This window comes from Dipodomys spectabilis, unplaced genomic scaffold, assembly GCF_019054845.1.
Source record: "Dipodomys spectabilis isolate Male_0828 unplaced genomic scaffold, ASM1905484v1 ptg000001l, whole genome shotgun sequence".
NCBI lineage: Eukaryota > Metazoa > Chordata > Mammalia > Rodentia > Heteromyidae > Dipodomys > Dipodomys spectabilis.
This window is the reverse complement of record NW_024870678.1, coordinates 27,954,238-27,977,266: the sequence shown is the minus strand read 5'-3', so window position 1 is coordinate 27,977,266 and position 23,029 is coordinate 27,954,238. Positions and strand designations below refer to the sequence as shown.

The window sequence follows — 23,029 nt, the reverse complement described above, 5'->3', positions numbered from 1 at the left end:
TGCAAGGCAAGCACTCTACCACTGAGCCACCTTCCCAGCCCCTGTCATACCTATTTTCTACTTTATCAAATTAATATTAATGAGCCAGATGTCAGTGGCTCACTCCAGTAACCCTACTGAACCAGGAGGCGAAGATCTGAAGTTCATGGTTCAAAGCCAGAGTGAGCAGGAAAGAGTGAGACTTAGCTCCAGTTAACTAGCAAAATGCCACAAGTGGAGCTGTGGCTCAAGTGGTAGAGCCTCAGCCTTAAGCATGAAAGAACTAAGGGACTGCCTCCAGGCCCTAAATTCAAGCCCCAGTAATGGCACACAAAAAAAGTTATATGAATGTTCTAAGTTATACTTAACATTAACTACTGGTTAATTACTGTCAGTCAATCTTCCCTTCACTTTAATTCCCCCCCTCTCTAGTTTCTTGGCACGTTGGACAAAATGGTGCTTCTTGAAGTGTTTAACACAAGTCACCTTGGATACAGCCTCAAAATGGGTTGATCAATTTCTGCCTTAGAATACAGCACATATGTATGTTGTGGATAAAACTACCAACAAACAAAACCCTACACTTAGAACCCCACAATCTGGAAATACAGGTTAGGTATTTTTATACATAGCTACTTGCCCTCTTTCAAGTTTTGATGTTTGTATTCCAAACAGAAGTCTTTTCATAAAATGACAAGATTTTTCACACTTTAGGTAACTAAATATAACCGAGGGAGAGTTCTAAGTAAAACCAGCAACTAAGAGTCCAAACTTTACACTTAAATATCCACTTGACAGAGGAAGAAAGAATTCAGAAGAAAATTGGAGAGAAAACTTACTCCAGGTTCATTAATTCAAAAACAAACTATCCATGTAAGATAAATTATAGTTGGAATTTTCATTTTTGACAAATATATAGTTGTTTTTTTTTAAAGAAAGCATTAGTTACTTTGACTATCCCTACCAGGAAAATCTATGATATTCTAATGACCCATGACATCCTAATGTAGGTCCCCCAAGGGTAGCATCAGTAGAAATGGAAAACTGATATTTACCATTGTGACAATTATTCACATGCAGGCTATCTAGGGGTATTAAACTCTCAGCATGCAGTATGATACTTAGTATAAAACAGTAGCTTCCTGTTTATGGAAGTGAACTGAACAGTCAGGTCATCTTTGACCATCGGCTCTCTCAATGCTCAAGACCACTTAATATCCTTATTCTTCAGTATGTTGAATGATTAATCCAAGAACTCAATAATCTATTTCCATAAATTTAGATGTTATCTTAAACACTTGTACTTTTTGGGCATGTTGGCCCATATTTTGCTTTAAAAAAAAAAGAAAAAAAAATCACACTCACAACTGGGCACCGGTAACTCACGCCTACAATCCTAGCTATTAAGGAGACTGAGATGTAAGGATTGCTGTCTGAAGCTATCCCAGGCAGCAAATTCCATGAAACTCTTATCTCCAATAAACTACTTAGAAAAAGCCAGAAATAGAGTGGTAGAGCTCTAGCCTTGAGCAAAAGAAGTCAGAAACAGCACCCAGACCTGAGTTCAAGCCCCAGGACTGGCAAAAAAGAAAACAAAACCCATGAAAATAAATAGTTTGAGAAGAGATCAGAAGTGATTCCCGGCCTGCATCTCAATACGCAGTGTCAGGTGTGCACTTCGGCTCTGCCTCTGTTCACGCATGGTGTGATTTTGAGCACACTGTTACCTCTCTCAGTCCCACTTTTCTGATCTATAAAGCAGGAAACCCCAGGGGAGATTTATCTGAATTAAATGATAATGAATGTAGCATCCTAGCTCCTGATATTAAGAATTCAATAAATGAAGGTTATTATTCATAACCCTTTAAAAAGTTGATATTTTACTGTCTTGATCAAAACCAATCTAATTAATACATGAATGGTTTTTTAATGAAAGAAAACCTACTAAAACATTGAAGATTGGATTTAGGTTTTATTCTTAGAAACAAGATAGAAGAAGCTGGATTTAAGAACTCCAAGCCTTCCCTAGATAGAATTAGCAATTGCATCTATGACAACCTTCTGTTCATACCTGTGGGACAAGAAGGATGCCTTATCTTACTTAATCTTTCAGTAGCACGTTTGTAGGACTTTGTGCTTAGATACATAGAAAGATGGGAATTCTAGGAAGATTGGGCAACTGGTTATGGTAGGACCATTATCTACCAGTAGATAAAATAACCGATTCTGTATAGAACTGGCGGAAGGCTTCAGAGAGGAAGCTGGGTGGGAAATTAAAGGAGGAAAAATGAGAACCCCTCTCTTGTTGGAGAAGGAGTTGGAATTCTAGAGTTTTTTCCTGAGTCTTAATTTTCTTGGGGGAAGAAGCTGACTTGTTATGATGATGATGGGTAAGCCAACTGGACCCTAATAATCAAGGTCTAAAGATAAACAATCTAAGGAAGGAGAAAAGAACTATTTAAAGACACACACACACACACACACACACACACACACACACACACACACACACACACAGCCGATCTGCTGTATATTCTTGAAAGTTAAGAGAGCTGAAGTGGTGTTTGTAACGTCATCAATGAAATTTTCTCCATAGCTCTTGGCATTCCCAGGGCAGAGCTAAGAAAAACCAATGGCTGGACTCCGTGTGTGTTTACCTAACATTCATCAGCTCAATAAAAAATAGAGAGACTCATTCATGACTTCAGTGAACTTTTTGGTACTTAGATGGAAAGTGAGATTTGGGCCTGACTTACCATTTTGCGTTTTCTCTGTTAACACTTAAGCCAGTGCCTGAGTAGAGAGTGGTAGGTTCTTCAGTCCCAAGGAGTTGGCTGGGGTCTAAGGCAGAGATGGGCTGGCCAGCTCCATTGCTGACCAGGACCACTGGTGTGTCTGAGGCAATAATGCACTGATCTTCAAGAGGCAGAGGGAGGGCCGGGGAGGAGGGTGGTGGAGTCACAGGAGGCAAAGGGCCGGTGGCCTTGGATTTGCCAGTAGCCTGCTCCTCAGCCTCAGGGACAGTCTGCTCAGGTTGGAGGCTCCCCACGCTGGTCTCTGCAGGGTCTCCTTTAAGATCAGATGGGCCAGGTATGGCGGCGTCTAAGGACAGTCTGGAGGCCGATGACTGCTTGCCAGTTTTTTTCTTGCCCTTTGCTGTTCCCACTGTCCCTGTTTTGCTAGCAACTGTCTCCTTGGAAGCTCTTGGTCGAGAAGAGGTGGATGAAGTGGACGGTGAAGCAGATGTTTTGGAACCAGTTGGTTTTTTCAAGTGAGAAGAGCCAGCTAAAACAGAGAGATGTTGCATTAAAGACCAAAGGATGCAATGCTTTTGAATGAAGTGACTAAACTGTAATCGCTCATGACATTTCAACTGTTCGCTTTCACATTTGGGAGAGCATCAGCTAATAATGCTATTGACCTGGTTTTCTGTCTCCCACCTACCCTGAATGTAGTATGGAACAAATGAAACGTAGAGAAAAACTAAGGGACAAGAGCCCCCCTTGCTCCTCTCTCCTGTCGTGTCTTAGGGAACAACCAAAAGGGAGCCCTCAGCTCTTTGTCCTATGGCCACCCAGAACAGCTCTTTACCTCTAAAAAAGAGGCACTGGGGTGTGAAGAGGACCGTCACCAGTGGTCAGCTGGGTCCACTGAGAGCCCAAGTGAGTCTCCACATTGACGGGTGTTCTGTAACGGAGTCAGATGCGTATTCGGAAGAAGCTGTGCTATGCCACCAGCTAGCCTTCTTCTAAGTCAAAAGCAAATTCACCATTTCAATAATCTACTAGGACAAGGCACTCAGGAAAGGTAAACCTCCTTCAAACCATCAAAAGGTAAGGAAAATAGTTTCAATTGTTTTGTTTTGGTCGGTCATGGGGCTTGAACTCTGAGCGCTGTCCCTCAGCTCTTCCGCTCAAGGCAAGCTGTCTACCACTTGGGCCACAGCACTCTTCCAGTTTTCTGGTGTTTAGTTTTGGAGATAAGAGTTTCACGGCCTTTCCTCCCTGGGCTGGCTTTGAACCATGATCCTCAGATCTCAGCCTCCTGAATAGGTAGGATTATAGGCGAGAGCCACCGGTACCTAGCCGGTTTCATTTGTTTTTACAAGAAGAATTTACATGGGTAGCATCTGAATAATTTGAAAGGAAAGAATATCACAATGAGAGCTTCTACAATATCTTTTTATGTGTGTGTATATATAGAATATATATTATAGTGATATAGTGCCAATCCTGGGGCTTAAACTCAGGGCCTGAGCACTGTCCCTGAGCTTTTTGTGCTCAAGGCCAGCTACTCTGCTACTTGAGCCACAGCACTTCTAACTTTCTGGAGGTTTATTGGAGATGAGAGTCTTACAGATTTTCTCCCTGGGCTGGGTTCTTCAGATCTCAGCCTCCTAAGTACTTAGGATTACAGGTGTTAGCCACTAGCATTCAGCTTTATTTATGTTTAAGACAAGGTCTCACTATATTGTCTAGGTTTGCCTGAAGTTCCTGGGGTCAAGTGATCGTTTTGCCTGAGCCTCCTGAGTAGCTGGTATCTATGTGTGCCAACTTACCTGCCTCTTCCCACAACTTCTGATGACAGAATTCATAAATAAATCTAATGATTCTTTTTGCTTGTGTTCAAAATGACTCTTTAAAGGATTGCCATGGTCTATTTGCTTACTTCTGGATAGCTCTGCCTTTCACTAAATTGTTTGTAGAAAAGCAAAGTCAATTATCTTCTTCATGTCATTCTAGGAAATATATTTGATGCTTATGAGAATATTCTTTTGTTTCATGGCCTCTATGATCTATAACTTCTTCTAGCTGCTCTCCTATTATAATGTTACATGTCTCTCTAACTTCATGAGGGATTATAGCATCTTTCATAGATAGATGCAATCTTAGGAAAGCTCTTGTTAGTATTGTGGTGACAAACCACATTGCACATTGATGCTACTAAACAGAACTCGAGTTATAACTACATTGAAGTCAACTGGGAGGGTCAAAGATGAAATCCAAACAAAGCGATAGTTAATTATGTATGTGTGTATATATATATATATATATATATATATGTATATATATATATGACTTCATTAGTTTTAGTATGTGATAGGAGTCAGTTTCATGTAGTGACAGGTCCAGGCTCAAAAAAATCTCTCTAGTGTGGGTTGTTTCTCTCTCTCTCTCTCTCTCATCTCTCTCTCTCTCTATATATATAATTTGTACATAATACACAATATAGAATTCTCCATCACCAAATCTGGACTTGGAATGACCCAAGTTCTTACCTTTCCTTGTGTACGAGACAAACTCACTAAGCATAGTTTTACATCTTAAGCCTATTTTAAACTAATTTTTTCCAACAGATTTTGTGCCTAAACATGCTCTACTGTTTACTTAGGTAAGTTTGATGGAATCTCTTCCGTCTATCAACACTAATAATATTCTAGTAAATTTTTAGAAAACTCTTTCATAAGATACATTTAATTTTACCCTGTCTTAAGAAATAAAATTATTATTTTTAATGTCTGGGAGACAAATGTAAGCCATATCATATTTTTTCATTAAGTATTTTTTCAGTATAACAGGCTTTGTTGGAATCAACTGTAATTGTTTTTAAAAAGTGCTGCCTCTCAGTTAATAACGAGAAAGAAAATAAACAAGGGAGATTAACCCTTAATTCCCTGCAAAGCAGAGAAGGTACAAATAGCTTACTGATAAGCAAGCAGCTGGTTATATGGCCACCCCATTAAATAATAGAGGGAGCATATCATGTGACAACTGTTGTTTAATAACTTAAAACATCAAATCAAAGGTTGAGAACCACATTTGACCTATTATATGAGGGTCAGCACTATTCAAACAATACAAAACTACCATGCAAAGAATTCTAAATGGTTACAAATGGAATATGAGCAGGAGTTGGAAGGAATATTACCAATATTTGATTTGAAAAGATCCTTAAGGAATGGCTTTGTTTCTCTGTCATAACCCTGGGAATAGTCACATTCTTATTTATACAAAGGCCTCCTCAGGCCTTTACATTTAATGTCATAGATACATGGAATGTAATATTCTCTTAGGAAAATCACAAGTCAATAAATAAATCTTCAAGTAAAATAGCAGCATTTTTTTTTCAGAGCTAGTGAGTGCTTAGTGAACTCCTACCATGTAATGAATGAGGGAGGAAGTGTGTGCAAGATGAGATCTTCATTCTCCACGGCAGAGTCACGGTCAGGCTTTTCTTTATGAAGGAGCTCATGGCCTGCCTCCCTTCAGGCATGGTGAGGCCATCAGGGAAACCCCCAGTAACAAGACTAGACTCAGACATGGGACGGCAGATAGTCCCCTAGGAAATGGCCCTTACGTATTCTCTGCACATCACCCTGAGATATTTCATATTAGGACTGTCTGGAAGAGACCAGACACTAAAGGTCCAAGATGGCAAGACAATGGCAGGGAGAGAAGTCTTTTTGCCTTTAGAGAGAGCTATTATTCTGTCCACTATTCCATGAATTTGAGTAGGATGGGTATACATTACAAGGGGGAACAAAAACTGATCAACATTAAGACAGATTCTAATAGGTCATTGCCAGAATATTGCTGAGGATGATGAGGAAAGTAAGACCTGCTGGAAGACAGAAGAGTTTTATGCACATGTTAATGGAGAAAAGCCTCAGATTATGTAAACTTTGGTTAATAGCCTTTGCAAAGCTAGATGGTATGGAAGTCATCTTTATTCCACTTTACTCAGGAATGGGAGCTCTACTCTGCATGGAGTAGGTTAGAGTTGAAAGGAAAGCTGGATCTACAAGACCAGATACTATTGTCTACTGGTCATCTATGGTAGCAACTTGTAAGTCTACCATACCAGGATATTTTGCCTTACAACTTTCAACTCCACTGGAATAGTTTTTACCGGAGTAAAAGGCAGTGAACGTTGAGCTGAATCAAATATATGAATCATTTGTCACTTACTGGAAAAGCGATCCAGCAACCATACCAGCTATATACATGGCATAGTCTAACAAGCCGATCTAAGGTATTTTAAACCAAACCCCACACCAATGAGAAACTTATACTCTTAGAAGACAGAAGGTCATTCACTATGTGCATAATGTCTATTTGTCCAGCATCATTCACAGGGAGCCAACTGGAGTGGGTCTCCCTGTGACTATTAATAGTGGATACCAACAAGAAGGAGGCATAGTTACCCCCAATCAAGGTGAACTAAGCACCTGGTTGACTGTCCTCTACAGACAGGTACAGTGAGGTTCCTGAGACATTCTCTGTCCATGTTGCATCCTTGGTTTTATATCCCGAGATGACAAAAGAACCACAATTTTCCCCTCCCGTAGCCCAGCACTCTGGACTCAATCCCACAATGCCCTGGAGACATACTCACCAGCCTCTCGGGTGGTGTTTCGGCCTGTTGGTTTGGGTGGAGGGACGGGGCCCTGCTTGCCAGGAGCCTTGGCATTTTTTTTACTGGGAGGCGCTTCATCACCTTTGTGGCTGACCCCGGCAGTGGCCCCTTTGGGGGGCACAGGTGACTTTTTGGGTTTAGGTTTGGGTTTAGGCTTAGGAGGAGCTGAAGGAGGTAGAGCAGGCGCTGTCGGTGTTTCAGAGTGGTTTTCAGTGTTCTCTACAAATGAGAAAGTGAACAGAGCAGACCGATACAGACACACATAAGCAGTAGGAGCAAGACATGGTGACAGCGGTACACACACTGGGCACCTTGGCACTTTGGAAGCACCATGGGGCAACTACACCAGACAGCACAAATCTGGAGGGTAAAAAATCAAAGTCTGAAAGATACATTGGGCATGTTCTCTGAGTACACCAACGATGCCTTTGGTAAAAGGCACCGTTCATGTTGATGAAGTTGAGGATAAACCCAAGTGTCCACAAGCCAGGGACCTCAATTCTAGCCTCCAATCTATGGTGGACAGAGGATCACTAAATTGAACAAAATTAGCATACTATTGTGTGTGTGTGTGTGTGTGTGTCTGAGAGAGAGAGAGAGAGAGAGAGAGAGAGAGAGAGAGAGAGAGGAGAGAGAGAGATTTGAACTCAGGGCAATGCACTTGCAAGAAAGGTGCTCTTCCACTTGAACCATTCCTCTAGCTCCAAATTAATAACATCTCAACTGAAGGATCTTTGAGAATGACAGGTGAGTACTTTGTACGTACCACCACTGGGGGTGAGGGCTGAGTGCCAATACAGTGACTGGACTCAATTTCCTCTGAGAACTCAAGAGTTCTGATCAACCTGGAAGGGCCTCCAGTGTAGTCTCACTATACCCGCCATGTTCTCAGCCATGGGAGACTCTGGAGGACAATGATATGAGACCTGTGCTCTGAACAGTGAACTGCTTTCCATGCAAGTTCACAAGCTTCCCCAACACACTAGGGCAGCTTCCTCTTCAACAATAACTTCTTCTGCCCTGTGAATCTGCAGCAGGACGATGGGCCAGGAGGGGCCCAATCCACGGGATATTTTGTTTTGTCATGGAAACATAAATAAATGACTTTGAAAAGACAAACGCTAAAATTCAGACAAGAAAATCACAAAGTGAAACACAGAGACCTTCCCTGGATTTTGGAGAAGTGGAGAAGTAATGTCAGAAAAAGTATTGAAAGTGGAAATGTATATGTTTCTTTGTACATTCACATCTGTATCTTTCTCAAAGGGATTGATTTTGTAATGAAAATAATTTTTATAAAATGGTTCTGGTGCATTTCTTTACAAAGGGAGGACAATTAACAACGTAAGACTGTGTTAAGACAAAATGCAACCTTCGATGGGAATACCTTTCCATTTGTGAATGAAAGGGCTTTAATAGAGGCGTGTTTCACATTTTATTACCATTTCTTTTGGTTTGTTTCTTATTCTAGTCAGGATGAAATAAGACTGTCCCCTTTTAAATCATACCGTCTATTAGTTCAGGCATGTATCTAAAACAATAATGATTTTAGTGACAAAAGCTAATCAATAAAATCAGTAAAACTCTCTCCCTCTCTGTCCCTTCCCTCCCACCCCTCCCCGCCTCTCTGCGTGGTGGTACTGTGGGTTGAACACAGGGACAGGGTCATGTCCTTGTTATGCAAGTGCTCCTCCACTTGACTTACACCTTTAGTCCCTTTTTTGATTTATGTTATTTTTCAATAGAAGCTTGAATTTTTTTTTCCAGGGTAGCTTCAGACTACAAGTCATCTATCTGCATCTTCTACGGAGTCCTGCGTTACCACATCTAGTCTGTGAATTAAGATGAAGTACCCCTAATATTCTGTACCCCCTCCTCACCCCGGCTCATCTCAAACTGCGATTCTCCTATCTCTCCCTCTGAAGAATCTGGGATTACAGGGATGTTCTAACATGTCTGGCTATGTCTTTTTACACTCTCCCTTTATCCTGGCTCAACTATAACCCTCCCTAGTTGTTATAGCTGAAATCAGCCTTTTGCACCTCTCTCTTTTTCTCTCTTTCTCTCTTCTTTCTTTCCATGGACCAGTTACTCAACATTGATGAGAGGCCGCTTTGTATTTTTGCCTTTCTAGTCACGTATCTTTTCTTCTACCTCAGTTGTCCTGGATCCTGTATAGTACAGCATTGCCTCCACCCCAACAGGTCTGAGTCAGGTTCTAATGGACATAAGTCTGTTAGGACCAAGAATGATCCAAGTTGGTACACAGCTAAAACATTACAGCCTCTGTTTTGAGACCTCAAATCATGCCTCACACGTGCTCAGGTTGGCATGGAACTCATGATCCTCCTACCTTAGCCTCCCCAGTGCAGAGATTATAGGTATATGCCACCATGCCTGGCTTAAAACATTTATTTCAATATGCAATATAACACACTAACTTTGTAGATTTTTTTTGCATAGGGAAGAAGTCGACTTTTTTAAAATACAATGTCTACAATGTTAGCCCCAGCACAATATCACACACAGAGACTAGGCTCAGTAATCCTATCATCCATCAGAATGACCAAGTGATCTGCACTGTGGGGTACGTGTGTTCTCCATTCTGCAAACGACGTCTGACTTCCCTTCCTTCCACAGCAGGCCGGCAAGTGATCCTTTCCTGGTCTGCTATGGGTTTTCACTTCTAAAACTATGCCTTGTAGATGGGCTGGTGAGAGAGTTCAGTGGCAAAGCATGTGCTGAGTGTCTGCATACACACCTGAGAGACTCAGGTTCAATCCCAGCATCACAAATAATAAAGCAATCCCTCCAGGAAGCAAACCTCTTGGTTGGGGAAGGAAGAGATGGGTGGCTTTGTGACAGCTGGCAATTTTCTCCCTAATGGAGAGAAAATGGACAAGCCCAACTCTGCTGATCCTTCAAAAACTTGGAGCTTGCTCTTTGCTCTCCCAACTCAGCCACTTATCACTGAGTGTCTTTCATTCTGGTGATTCCAAAGTTGTGTGTGTGTGCGTGCATGTGTGTGTGCGTGTGCGTGTGTGTGTGTGTGTGTGTGTGTGTGTGTGTACATGTGAATATACAGAGATTATGTTTTCTGAATAACTTAAAATGCCTTCAGTTTGAAACTGTTATGTATTTAAATATTCAGACAGTATCACTATGTAGCTCAGATTGGTCGGGAATGATCCTCCTGCCTCAAACCTCCCAAGTGCTAGGATTACAGGTATACACCACACAACTGGCTGTCTGACATTTATATCCCATCCAACACAGTGCTCTAAAATATAGGTCTGTTCCATAAGTGTTATACACTGGTTGATATACAATCAATAGAAGACAGACTCTTCTGTCGTATTTGGGAGGTAATGACTTAAGATGTGTGGTTGGTTTCTTTTTCCTTTTTTTTTTTTACTATTATGATAGGATTTGATGACATGAAAAAAATGATGCAGAGGAGAGTATTATCTTCCCCAGAGGAGGTTAGGAAGGAGGCATCTGCTCACTTTGGTTATGCTGGCACACAAGATTTCACAATGCCACAGTTGGGAAAACAAGCTGTCTGCTTCCAGGCATGGCTTCTGCTGCCACATGCGGTGTGAGTCCAACTATCCCTACAGCCAGCCCCAAACTGCATGCATTCTGCACCTGGTCATCTCCCATACCTGACTAGCTTCCTGTCTCCTCCAGGTCTTAGTTTACGCAGAGAAACAATCCTGGTCTCTGCTCTGGGTTCTCTGGTCTCTCTCAAGACCCTCATCCATTATATTTTGCATCTTGTACTGCAACTGCCTGTGTGCACTCTGGCCTCCTCTTAGGCTACTGATTGATTCTCATTCTCCAGTCCTTTTCTAGCCTCCACCAGGGTCTTATCCATGATGGCCCCTCATTATTGTAGAACAAGGTAAGTGTGCCTCACTGTTGCCTTGTTGAATAACCTTCATAAAAATTCAATAGAAATAATGTTAAACAATTTTAAGATTTCTCATAAACTACTATATGTAACATAGTGCAGATTATGGAAGAAGTCTCCAGTATTAGCAGAGGAGGCCCAGAACTGCTGTACTAACTACATAGTCAGATACCTTGGGAAGCCCAGCAAGAGCTTTGTGGACTGCATAGAACTGAGCCACAGGTTAAATGTGAAGGCCATATGCTTTGCTTTCCTCAACACTGATGGTTCCAATATTAAAGTATTGAGATACTGTTTTACAAAGAGATATGACAAGCAAGCACCCTAGGACTTTCAAGGCCTATGGTATGGTTTTTAAAAAACAGCCTATCAGTAGAGGAAATGATGCCATGAGTAAGCTGCCTTTATGCTGAGGGAACATTAAACCCCAGAATTACGATTAAGCACCTGGGATGGTGGGCTGCAATGGAAAGGAACTCAGACAAGGAGTGAGACCAAATGAGGAGGACAGGCCAACTCAATCAGGTTAGTTTTCAGAATCCAATTGGGCCTTACTAGAGAAATCAAACCATTATCCTTATTCATAGGGCATTTTCTATGGAACAAAATGTTTTGCAGTATTAGTTATGAGTGACATTCTTTTTAGACTCAGGAAGTGGTTCCCAAACCTAATGCTTCCTTTTGTTATCAGCATGGCCTTGCGTGAGCTCTGTCCAGAAGGAGCTTTGTTGACAGCATTTGTGCATCTCCCTCTCCTGACACTCTCTAACTCACCAAGAACAGAAACTCCGAACAAACGAGTCAACTTATGAGACCTGTTGTCATCTTCTTTTTAAAATATGAACCTATCAGAAACATTTTATTTGCTTGACAAAGCCAACACTTCCTCTGATGTCTGCCCAGTCAGTGGGTGACAATGCTAGCCACACAGACCAGGGGCAACCGACAGATGATGGATCTGAAAGTTAACAGTTCAAACAGGACAGCTGAACTTAAAAACACACAAACAAAAAACCCCAAACCAAAAAGATGTCACCAATTGCATTAATATTTTCAACTGAAGCCCTTTAAAATTCAAGTGTACTTTCTGTTACGTCTCAGAAATATCATTAAAAGTATTATGTTCTTACAATCATTGTTATATGTGGAGGGCCTGCCAATATTATTCTTAATATTTGATGAAAATAAAATGATACATTTCTCAACAGATGATTAACCTAGATTTCTAATACTTTTAAAGGTTTCTTTATATGCATAGAATTAAAAGTGGTTGTGGACTTAGTCAGAAAAGATGATTTTAGTTACTAGGTCTGCTTAATAAAAGCCATCAAAGTTCCCCATCTTGAGAGGATTTGGGTCAAGAATGGAGGAAGAGAACTTCACTTTCAGTCATTTCCAGCAGTTCTCAATATGTCTATGGAACCCAAATAAAGTTTCATGAAAATTTTGCCATCCAACTCAGAAGTGGGCTTTGTAGAACAGAAAACAATCTCTTTCCTGAGCTTTCCTTTCTATCCTTCATAGAGTCATCTAGAAACTTGTAGAGAAATCTCTCCCTGTGGGGTTGCCATTGAAGATATGCACAAAGATGAGGCTTGGTGGGCTGCCTGCCTGTAGTAACAGTGGTATCTATAATCCAAGAGTCTGGAATTTATGGATGCTGGGGGTGTCTGAATCTATGGTAGCATATTCAGCCTGGAGTCAAGGTCTCTTTTTTAAGTCTTCCAATATGATCTGGGCACATTTTGAAATTTCCAAATCACAGAAAGATCCTGAAGCAGAGGCTGCGGCATCTCTAGGAATTAACTCTTTCTAGGTCTCTCGTAGAAACATCTAGAACCTATAATATTGGGTGTGTGGATTTCATCTGTCCAGTCTCATGACTAGAGAAGGAGTTCTGGGCTGAAAGACCCATTTGAGCCTTGGTATTAGCCTGCATTGAGCTGCTCACCAAGGGCCAGTTGGAACCAGCTAAGAAAGTTGTTCCAACGTTTTACTTTTTTAAGATCTTGAGGAAAAAGCTACGAAGAAAAGAGGATATTAGTAGACACCTCTTATATTTCAAGAGCCTGCTTGCTCAAATTATTACCTTTAATCCTCTAATAAAAAAAGCTAACGCTGCGCTTATAAAATGGACACATCCTCTTGAGGAATTCATCCTATTTCTTTTCCTAGTTATCAATTCTGTCTTTTTGGCACCTTCAAACTTCCTCATTGTAAACTAATGATTTAGACTCACTATTGGACGCCTAAGGGCCAGGTTCTTGACATTGATCTGTACTAAAGGAAATAATAATATGTGTTTCTCTTTATTTTACCTTTCTTATCTTCTGCCCTTTCTTCCCGAGGTGGTGTTTTCTCAGACACAGAGCCATTACCTTCTTCAGACTTCCCTACATTTTCCTCTCGGGTAGCTTCCTCTCCGATGGGTATCATGTGCCCGTTTGAATTTTCAAAGTTAACTGTTACATCTCCATCTAAAATGGGAAAGAAACACCTAGATGTCTAACTTGATGGCTTTCTTAAAAATCAGTTCCCCACTTAGAGACTATAGATCTGGGTGTGTGTTTCTGTCCCTGGGCACCAGATCACCATGGTTTTAACCAAATGATTTCTTTAAAATCAAAGAGCCAGAAATCATTTAGTCTTGAGAAAAAACAGGCATGAAGGGAACATCCACATGCCAGTTCCAGACAGGAGGAATGAGTTTCTTCATTATGCAAAGCCCCAAGGTAGCACAGTCCCTCTGGTTCTTGGGCTACAGTCTGGTTGAAGTCAATAGTTATGTGTGTCTTTGTCATCCATATACTAAGTGGCAAAAAGAACAATCTGGAATATGGAATAAACATCTTAACATGTACCGAAAACACAAAGCGAATGCAAATACACAAATATAACATGAAAGCAATTACATGTGAAAGAACAGAAACGTTCCCAAGCACTACTATCTGCAGAGTATCTTACATCTACATGTGTTAATTACACAGGAACATAACGGCTACTCTGTGTTCTGGGGAAAGGTGGTACCAAGCTAATTTTGTTTTTATTTTCTTGACTATAGAAAGATTAAAACATCCAAAAATTAGAAAACACTCAGGAAAATATGCATAAAACTTAATTATGGAGGATTTTGACAGAGCTGAAAATAAACTTTATATGATATTATCTAAATCATAAATAACTAATTTTAATGCCTGAATTTCCAGAATTTCTGAAGGTTTCCAAAATAAAAGTGACTGCATTCATTTATGCTTGAAATGATTACCTCTGGTTCATATACAGAAGGATTTTTGAGGTTTAACTACTATTATAAAACAAAAATTAACTCAATAAACATGAAAGAATACATGATTTGAGGTGTTTATTTGCACTTTTTGATTAATAATTTGGGTAATCATTAGAAAACAGAGACTATGTCTCACATTATTGTTGCTTTCATTCATCAACAAAATGCACTAGCCTTCTCTAAAAAGCAGACTTAACATAGAGAATTGAGACAAGTATAGAATTATATCCTGTTCAAAATAAAAAAGAATTGTTGCTTAGTGATATAATTCCTAAGAACCTGTAATTCGATTCCTACATAAATTTAAGATAGAAAAAAACTGAAAGCAATGCCACAGCAAATAAGTACTAATTATTTCAATAAAATTAAGGTAAGAATTACTGGGTGTCAAGCAATTAGCATAAAAGGGAAGAGTCACAGATAAAATAAAAATAATGTAAAAACAAATAATTCCAAGCAAAGTAAAAATAAAAAAATCATTTCTTTGTATAAAACTCCTTAGGTTTTAGATAACTCTGTTGTGTTTGACTTTAGTTGGCAATAAACTCATATTAAAGTAGTATTAATGGCAGCTTACTTCTATTTTAAGTAATTACATTAAAATCTTTGCTTGCTTAAATTAATTTTTTTAAAATCTGAATAAAAAAGCTAAGGAGAAAATTACGTAGTGTCATAGAGAAAAAATGAATTTTAGAATGACAGAAATAATGAATTAGGTAGAAATAATATTTACTCTGAGGCATAAAAAAGAGATAGGTCTGTAATAAATATGGAATTCAAGGGAAGAAAACAAAAAAATTGAACATATTAAGTAAAAAGTGCATGTGGTGAAAGTGTTTGTAGTACTGGGTGATAAGAAAATTGTTTCAGAATTAAAATAAGTTAAAACCTTCTATGCATGGGCTACATAACCCAAATATCAGCAGAGTAAAGGAAGACCTGGGAAGGTACTTGAGCCAGTCCCAGGTTAGAGTCAAGAGGTAACATTTGTACACAAAGGACTGAGACCTCAGAAAGTCATAGTAAGCTTAAAGTAAAATGAGAGACAATGCACAGGCAGAAGTAATTGGTTACATCATAGCACAGGGGTACCAGGAGGGACATACCTCTTTCTGGTAAACAAGGATGTAAGGAACGGAAGTAAAAACAAAAACAAACAAAAAAACTCAAAAAGTGAGAAACAAAAAGGCACAGCTAGAAGGAGGAAATCATGTATGAGCACAGGGAAGTGACTCATTAGGAGGTTAAAACTGTACCATGAGAAAAGAAAGGAAGCTGGCAGGCCAATAGGAAATCCTCATGCCCTCGTGTTCAAACTACAAGAAAAGATGGAAGGAAAAAACCAGAGATAAATACCGAACCTGGGCTACATCATGTATGGACTTCTCAGGAGAAGTCAACTGCAGAACTTTTAAATTGAAGTGAGAATTTGGTGCAAAATAAAGAATGAAGAAGAATCTGAAAGGAAAAATAATAGCTGTAGTGAGGTATGGATGGACTGAAGTTAAAACCAGGGCAGCAAAAGGGATCGAAAAAGTCCATCCGGCCCCATGTAATAAAGGGCAGAACTGACAAGCACTGTCAAGAGCTACCAGAAGGTCGAGAAGGTCAAAGCCAAGAATGAATCTTCCCGGCAGAAACAGAGGTGGCTGTCACCAAAAAATAGCAGCTTCCATCCAGTCTTATAGACTAAAGTTTTCAGGGTAATTGTCTTTGAGTCAATGACAGAAAACCAATTTTCTCCATCCTCTGACTGAAAATGAGAAGGGTTCTGTTTATAACTGGCATCTTGGGACACCTTCAACCTGTAGTTAACTTTTATTGTTCTATATGTGGACCTTGTAAAACAACAACAACAACAATAACAACAAAGAAGGTGGAGAGTAAAACTCAATAGGTTAGGTCTTCTCAAACATGAAGCCTATTGGATTATGGGTAAGTTCTTTTTTTTAAGTTATTGCCTTTGAGTGGTTGTATAATAGAGTTGCTATTCAACAAAGCAGTTTCTGAGTATAATGTATCTTGATCAATGCCATCCCTTTTAGGTTCTTTAATGTTTTAAAATGAACACTCAGCCATGAAAGATTTTTTTTTTTTTTTAGAAAAGGTCAAATAGAGTCAGATCTCTGGGAAATAAGTATATGTTAGCCTCAGAATCATTAACTAGGAGGCAAATTGCTGAACAGATTGGGCAGAATAAAAAGCAAGTTGTGTTAACAATTTCCTTAAATTGAGTACCGCTACATACATTTAGAAAAAGTAAACTCTTTTTCTATCTCTAATTTGTTTTTTTAATTGTTAGTATTGATTAAACTCAGAGCTTTGTACCTGCTAGTCAGGCATTCACTCTTATCATTGAGCTATATTCCTGGTCATTTCTTCTGTTTTGTTTTGTGATTTTTAGACACGGTCTCGCTAGGTAGTTCAAAGTGATGAACTTCTTATGGAGCTGAAGCTGGCTTTCAACTCCAGATCCTTCTGTGTTTGCCTCCTGAGGCCTGGGATTACATATGTGTGCACCATGACACTTGGTACCCTATGTTTTCAGAAGCAGAAGTAAGACTATAGCATTTTCGAGCTCCACTCTGTGATTGTTCAGATTTTGGAAGAACTGTGTCAGTTTCACTTATAAATAGTCAATGCAAAACCAAACCAACCAAAGCAAACAAACGAACAAAAAAACCCAGGATGGGAATGTGGCTTAGTGGTAAAATGCTTGCCTAGCATGCATGAAGCCCCGGGTTTGATTCCTCAGTACCACATACACAGAAAAAGCTGGAAGTGGTGCTGTGGCTCCAGTGGTAGAGTGCTAGCCTTGAGCAAAAGAAGCACAGGGACAATGTCCAGGCCCTAAGTTCAAGCTCTGGGACTGGCCAAAAATTAAAAAAAAACAAAAAAAACCTAACAAAACAGAAAACAATAGTCAAGTTCTTTCCAAGGAATATATACCAAGAAGAGGTAACATTTTATTACAAATTAAGGTCTTATTGAAGGAAAGAAAGGACTAAGATAAATCAACAGTGTTGCGGTAAAAATGCCTTTTAACAGCAGTGGGAACAGAGAAAATAGGTTGATTATTAGTTATTTGGAGAAATAACCAATGTTGGTGTCTTCTTTTGAGCCACTATCTCAGTCTTATTTGAGTTAAGATGGAAGAAGAAAAGCACAAGAATAGAGCAAAGAAAAAAAATAGATAATGTAACAAAGTATAAAAAGTGCCTAGAGTTCAGAGAAATGAAAAAAGGACTATACAAGAAAAGCAAAAGCATTTGAGAGTAAGCACTAAACAGGCTAATTTGCCCATTCCTGCTTTATTGATAGTATCTCAATAAAAAGTGAAAAGGACATGATGGACGTTTCTCATTTCTTTCACTGCTGTTCTTAAGAAACAAACACGGTATTAGTAAGCTAAAACTCTGTTAAAACTCCAACAAGCACCTGTAAAGATGAAAGAATTAGAGAAGGAAAGGAGCGATGCAAGCATTTGTATCTTTACCCTTATCTCTAGCCACTTGTTTTCCTGTGTAGACTTTCATGTTTTAGAGTGAACTCTGGAGAAGCAATCACCAGAAAATCCTCTGAACTTCTTTTCAATAATAGCTCAGATACTCTAAAAGAGAGATTCTTGGCTATTTTCCTGAAAAAAGGCCCCATGTGATCATCTTAAATTTCAAAAGAAAACGAAAGAATGACCAAAAATGAAGGATCAAGTTATTTGAAATGTATGATTAATTTCCTCACCTTGATCAGGCAATTCCTTAAGCACGCCCCTTCTTATCAGCTCCTCTCTACTTTGTCTTGTGGAAATCTTCCTCTCTAATACTTTTAAAAAGAATAAGCACAAGTAAGAATCAAGTCATCGCTTCAAATAATTAAGAACAATATTCCAAACAGATTTGGGCACACCCATTCTGTGTACAAGAGGGCTCAAGCCTCAACTTACTTTGTAGCATCCTAAAACACACAATTGGAGTCAAACCAACATAGGTGGGCCATGGACAAATCACTGCAACTGGTGATCGGAAGTCCAGCCATCATCCCTGGTCTTTCAAACTATAATCTCTGGCCAAGAACCCAGATACATTATTCCATACCAATCATAGAGTACTGAGATAACATCTCACTCTGAAATATTCCTTTCTCTAATAGTGACATTAAATAAAAGCACATGCTGACAAATGTGTCTGCAGTATGATATGCAGTATATGTACATTACATGTAAATTTACATTTAAAAAACAAACCCAAAACAATCCACACATTTCCAACAAACATTTCATCTGAATCTGGGTGAGAAGGGACTATTGTTGCTAGTATTTTCTCTGGCACAGCATCTGGTATAAAAGTCTAACACATGAGATTTCTGTAAGTCTTTTCTTTCCCATACTTACAAGTTCCAGGAGGTTCTGGAATAGCCCCTGATAAACTCAAGTCCTAGGCGAATGGAAGAGAGTTAAGAATGGGCAGCTTTCCCAGGCTTGTCAAGGAATGAAGAACCTCACCCTGATTCTTCCTGCTTCTGGAAGAAATCTATGTTCTTGATACAATGTCAGAATGGTGCTTAATGTTCAGTTTTCCTTGAATACAGCTTGCCTGTGAAATCATCAGCTTTGTCTTCTACTCTTGGAGATTTTGTGAAAATCCCACACATGATTATGTTACTTACTAATCCTCTGAGTAGACCAGTTCTAAAGTGTGTCCTGCAGAACTCTCTGTGGTGGGTAAGGGCCAGAGAAGGGGTCCAGAGCATATAGAAGAGAAAGAAAGGTACCCCCTGGTGAGGCAGGGGCAGTCAGATCAGGCCTGGATTTCTGAATCTCCCATTTACAATGCCTCTCCTGGTCCCATGGTCTGCAAATCCAGTAGCACTCTCAACATCATGGCCAAATGAGTGCCCATGACCCCAACCCATGCCTGGACACACTCAAAGGGAACACAAGTGCACACGGAGAACATGGTTTCTCCTGTGCTCGAGGGGGGGTCTAACACAAGGCCATCAAGAGAGAGGAGAGGAGGATATGCCCTGGGCATTGAGCTTGATATCAAAGACATGAAAGTCTTCTGTAAGTGTTTACTTATGGCATGAACCCCAGAATACCAACATTGAATCTCACGTGAAGAAATTGGCTTTCTCTTTTCTGATGACTAGAAACTGAGTGTGCATGTGTGCACGTGTGTGCACGTGTGTGAGTTTTGACTCATTTCTAAAGTCAGAATGATACCAGAAGCCATGAAAACTGTACTAATATATTACCCCAAGAGCCACAGAAAACAGATGCCAACTGTTAAAAAAAAGCTGAAACAAGTTGATACTTAACACAGATTTCTTATGAAATTTCTTTTTCCTGCGTAACCTGGTGTCGTGTGTGTATGTATATGTGTATATGTCTAATATATATACAAGCGGTTTCAATTTAACAAGTCAGATTATGAGTACAGTCACCTTGATCAATATCACCCCTTCCAACATTGCCCCCACATCACTTATATTTTATGTAGAGTGTGTAAGTATGTTGTTGTATGTTCGGTCAAACATATTTTGGGTAGATTTAGAATATAAACAAGAAAGTGAGTTAATAAGTGATCAAAATCATGGCAGCAAGCACTATGTGGGTGTAATGGTTGTACCCACAGAAGTCTCCTCTCCTTTCTCTTGGTCACTCGCCCACCCTGCTCTCCACTCTCCCTCCTAGAAGTAGATGTTCACAGACCACCTAGAGGCTGATGATGTCAATGGACACCACCAGGAGCCAAGAGTTCCTCCATGATACTTCTTTCCTATGGAGTGTTATTGTTCAAAGTAAGTTTCAGACACTTGCCATTCACACAGGGAGTCAAGCGCCAGCACCCAGATGTCCCAGGTGCTTCACAAACACCCTGGGCACTGATGCCTCCCAGAGATTGTCCTGACCTACTCAGGCTTCATTGTCCTGGTCTCTGTGCCTGGGTTTAGACCCAGAGGCTCCCAGCTGTTCTGCCCTGAGCTTGATTGAGGCAGAGGCAGCAATGCAACCGGAAGTGAGTGCTGCTGGTCCTGAGGATGTGGTTACCTTCTGGAAACTGAAACACATAGCCGGTTCCCAATGCAATCACTCTGGCTGTCGCTCCTACCTTTATTCAGCCTTTGCTCATATAAAACACAACTTTATATTGTTTGCTACATCTCTCGAGTTGTCTGACACAACATGGTTGCTTGACACAAGATGGTTGACCGGAGTCCTGGATTGCTAGTTCTAGATGTCCTGTGACAAGGTGGGTCACCTTGGTTAGGTCACATCAAGTTTCTGGGCCTCTTAAACATTGGTCTGTACAACGAAGGCAAGCCATACTGCTCACTAAGAACTATCTAACCTGGGCAAACCATGAGTGAACCTGTATCATGAATGAAAACGTCAGTAATTCCTGCTTTGGGAAAGTCTCAAAACTCTCATTCTTACAGTAAAAACTCAAGAGCTTAGGGCATATCCACTTAGGTTACTGCTTTTCCATGACGGACCCCACAGCATTCATTAGTCTGAGTTTTAAATTTCTGTTGCTTTCCTTCTAACTTAATCACAGCTAAAAATTCTTTTTCCTTGAAAACTGCAAGACCTTTGAAGGGGCCGTGGCACTGGATTCCCGCCAATAATCCAAAGCAACAGCTTTGTGGTTTTACGCTGCCTCCTCTACATGGGCCCTGATAGGAAAATGCCATTGGCTATTTGTTTGGTCTTTGGCTGAGAGCATTTTTAACACATAATGCAGATAACTGTGTACAGAGCCAATGAGAGCAAACGGCAGGCTGCTGAGCATGGAAGGTATGTGGCTGGGCACAAAATGCCAACCCCTGCTCTCAAGTACAAGTATCTCATTCTCCACCTTTTAAAATATTTGCCTCCTGTTTATATAGCGTCTGTGTGTTTGCGGAGCACATTCACTGGACACCTTTACACAGGCTCAGAGGGCTTCTGCGCCAGAATGAATCTGAGGGGTCATTCTAGTTCAGCAGGATCCTGGAACATTCCTGATGCGTGCTCACCTGCTCTCAAACCTCTGGAAGGAGAAGGCTTTCCTGCCTGCAGGGCCTACTTCAGCCAGCGATCAGCCCCGTGCTTAGGGAGGTATTATTCAGACAGCATTCAGCTCTCATTGCCGGAGACTTCCACATATCAAGCCCAAACTGACCATGGCTTTAACCTACAGGATGTGATGTATGAGGAGAATGCAGCTGGAATCTGCTCCGTGGACTCAAGGGGAGCAAAAAGGTGACTGCAGCCCCCAGGATCCTGTCAGCTGCTCCTTGGCTTTGAAGCTTATAGCCATCTATACAATCACCTCAATGACACTGAGGGAGGGCTGAAGTATATTGCCAGGGAAGAGACTTGTGGGAGGCAGGTCACCAAAGGCAGTAGCTAGGTAAGATGTACGGTCATTGGTTAGTTCAATAAACAGCTCATGGGCTGGAAGTTGGCTCAGTGGTAGAGCGTTTGCCTCGCATGCCTGAGGCCCTGGGTTCAATTCCCCAGCACCACATAAGCAAAAAGAAAAAACCTGGAAGTGGCACTATGGCTCAAGTGGTAGAGTGCTAGCCTTGAGCTGAAGAGCTGAGGGACAGCGCCCAGGCCCAGAGTTCAGGCCCCACGACCGGAACCTAAAACAATAAAAATAAAAATAAACAGCTCATGATTAAGATCTTTTATCCTAACTGAAAATACAGGAGTGATTCTGACATCCAGACAAAGCAAAACCACGATTTCTGTATCATGCCACTGGGTGAACTAACTGGTATTTCCATCCTGATGACAACAGTACCCATCCTAATTGTCTCTAGGAAGTAAAGAAAGCCTGTCCCAGGTTCTCCTGACTGCATGCTTATACTTTTTCCAGTATTGAATTCATGCTTATACTCTTTCAAGTATTTCTTAAAAAGGATTAGTCTTTCAGAAACTTTCAATGGCTATCCATCTCATTTTGAATCGTATCTCAGATCTTCAGGGATCTCTAAGTTGTCCCTCCACCCTACCGCTGCAAGAGTGTTCCTTCTCCCACCTCCCCAATCCTCTCATCCTAACTCCCTCTCGCTCTCCCTCCCCCCCCTCCTCCAGCCCCTGGACTCCCTGATGTGCCCCCCTCCTACCGCAAACCTTGTTCTTGAGGCATGGACTTCATGGTAGCCGTTTCCAAGCTTGGCTCATTCCATTCTGTCCTCTCTGAGTTCTGCTCAAAGATTAGAAATCCCTTCCATGCATAGGTGATAGAGATCAGCTTGAGCCCCTTTTCCTTTTTTTTTTTTGGTCAGTCATGGGCTTGAACTCAGGGCCTAGGCGCTGTCACTGAGCTTTTTTGCTCAAGGCTAGCATTCAACCACATTGAGCCACAACTCTACTTTTTGGTGTGGGGGGTGGTTAATTGAAGATAAGAGTCTTAGAGACTTTTCTGCTTGGGCTGGCTTCAAAT

General features: G+C 40.6%; 1 protein-coding gene across 4 annotated transcripts in view; it reads right to left on the bottom strand.

Moving 5' to 3' along the window:
• Positions 1 to 23,029, bottom strand: part of Phactr2 (phosphatase and actin regulator 2) — a 219,642-nt gene that overhangs the window by 27,549 nt on the left and 169,064 nt on the right. For 2 of the 4 annotated variants that reach the window (XM_042681349.1, XM_042681427.1), the window contains exons 3-6: positions 18,336 to 18,416; positions 13,627 to 13,785; positions 7,375 to 7,614; positions 2,736 to 3,264 (exon numbers count right to left, since the gene is read on the bottom strand). In XM_042681349.1, coding sequence (XP_042537283.1) covers positions 2,736 to 3,264; positions 7,375 to 7,614; positions 13,627 to 13,785; positions 18,336 to 18,416 — 1,009 coding nt within the window. The remainder of the gene's footprint in view (positions 1 to 2,735; positions 3,265 to 7,374; positions 7,615 to 13,626; positions 13,786 to 18,335; positions 18,417 to 23,029) is intronic. The other 2 variants (XM_042681488.1, XM_042681559.1) reach the window with 2 other exon arrangements.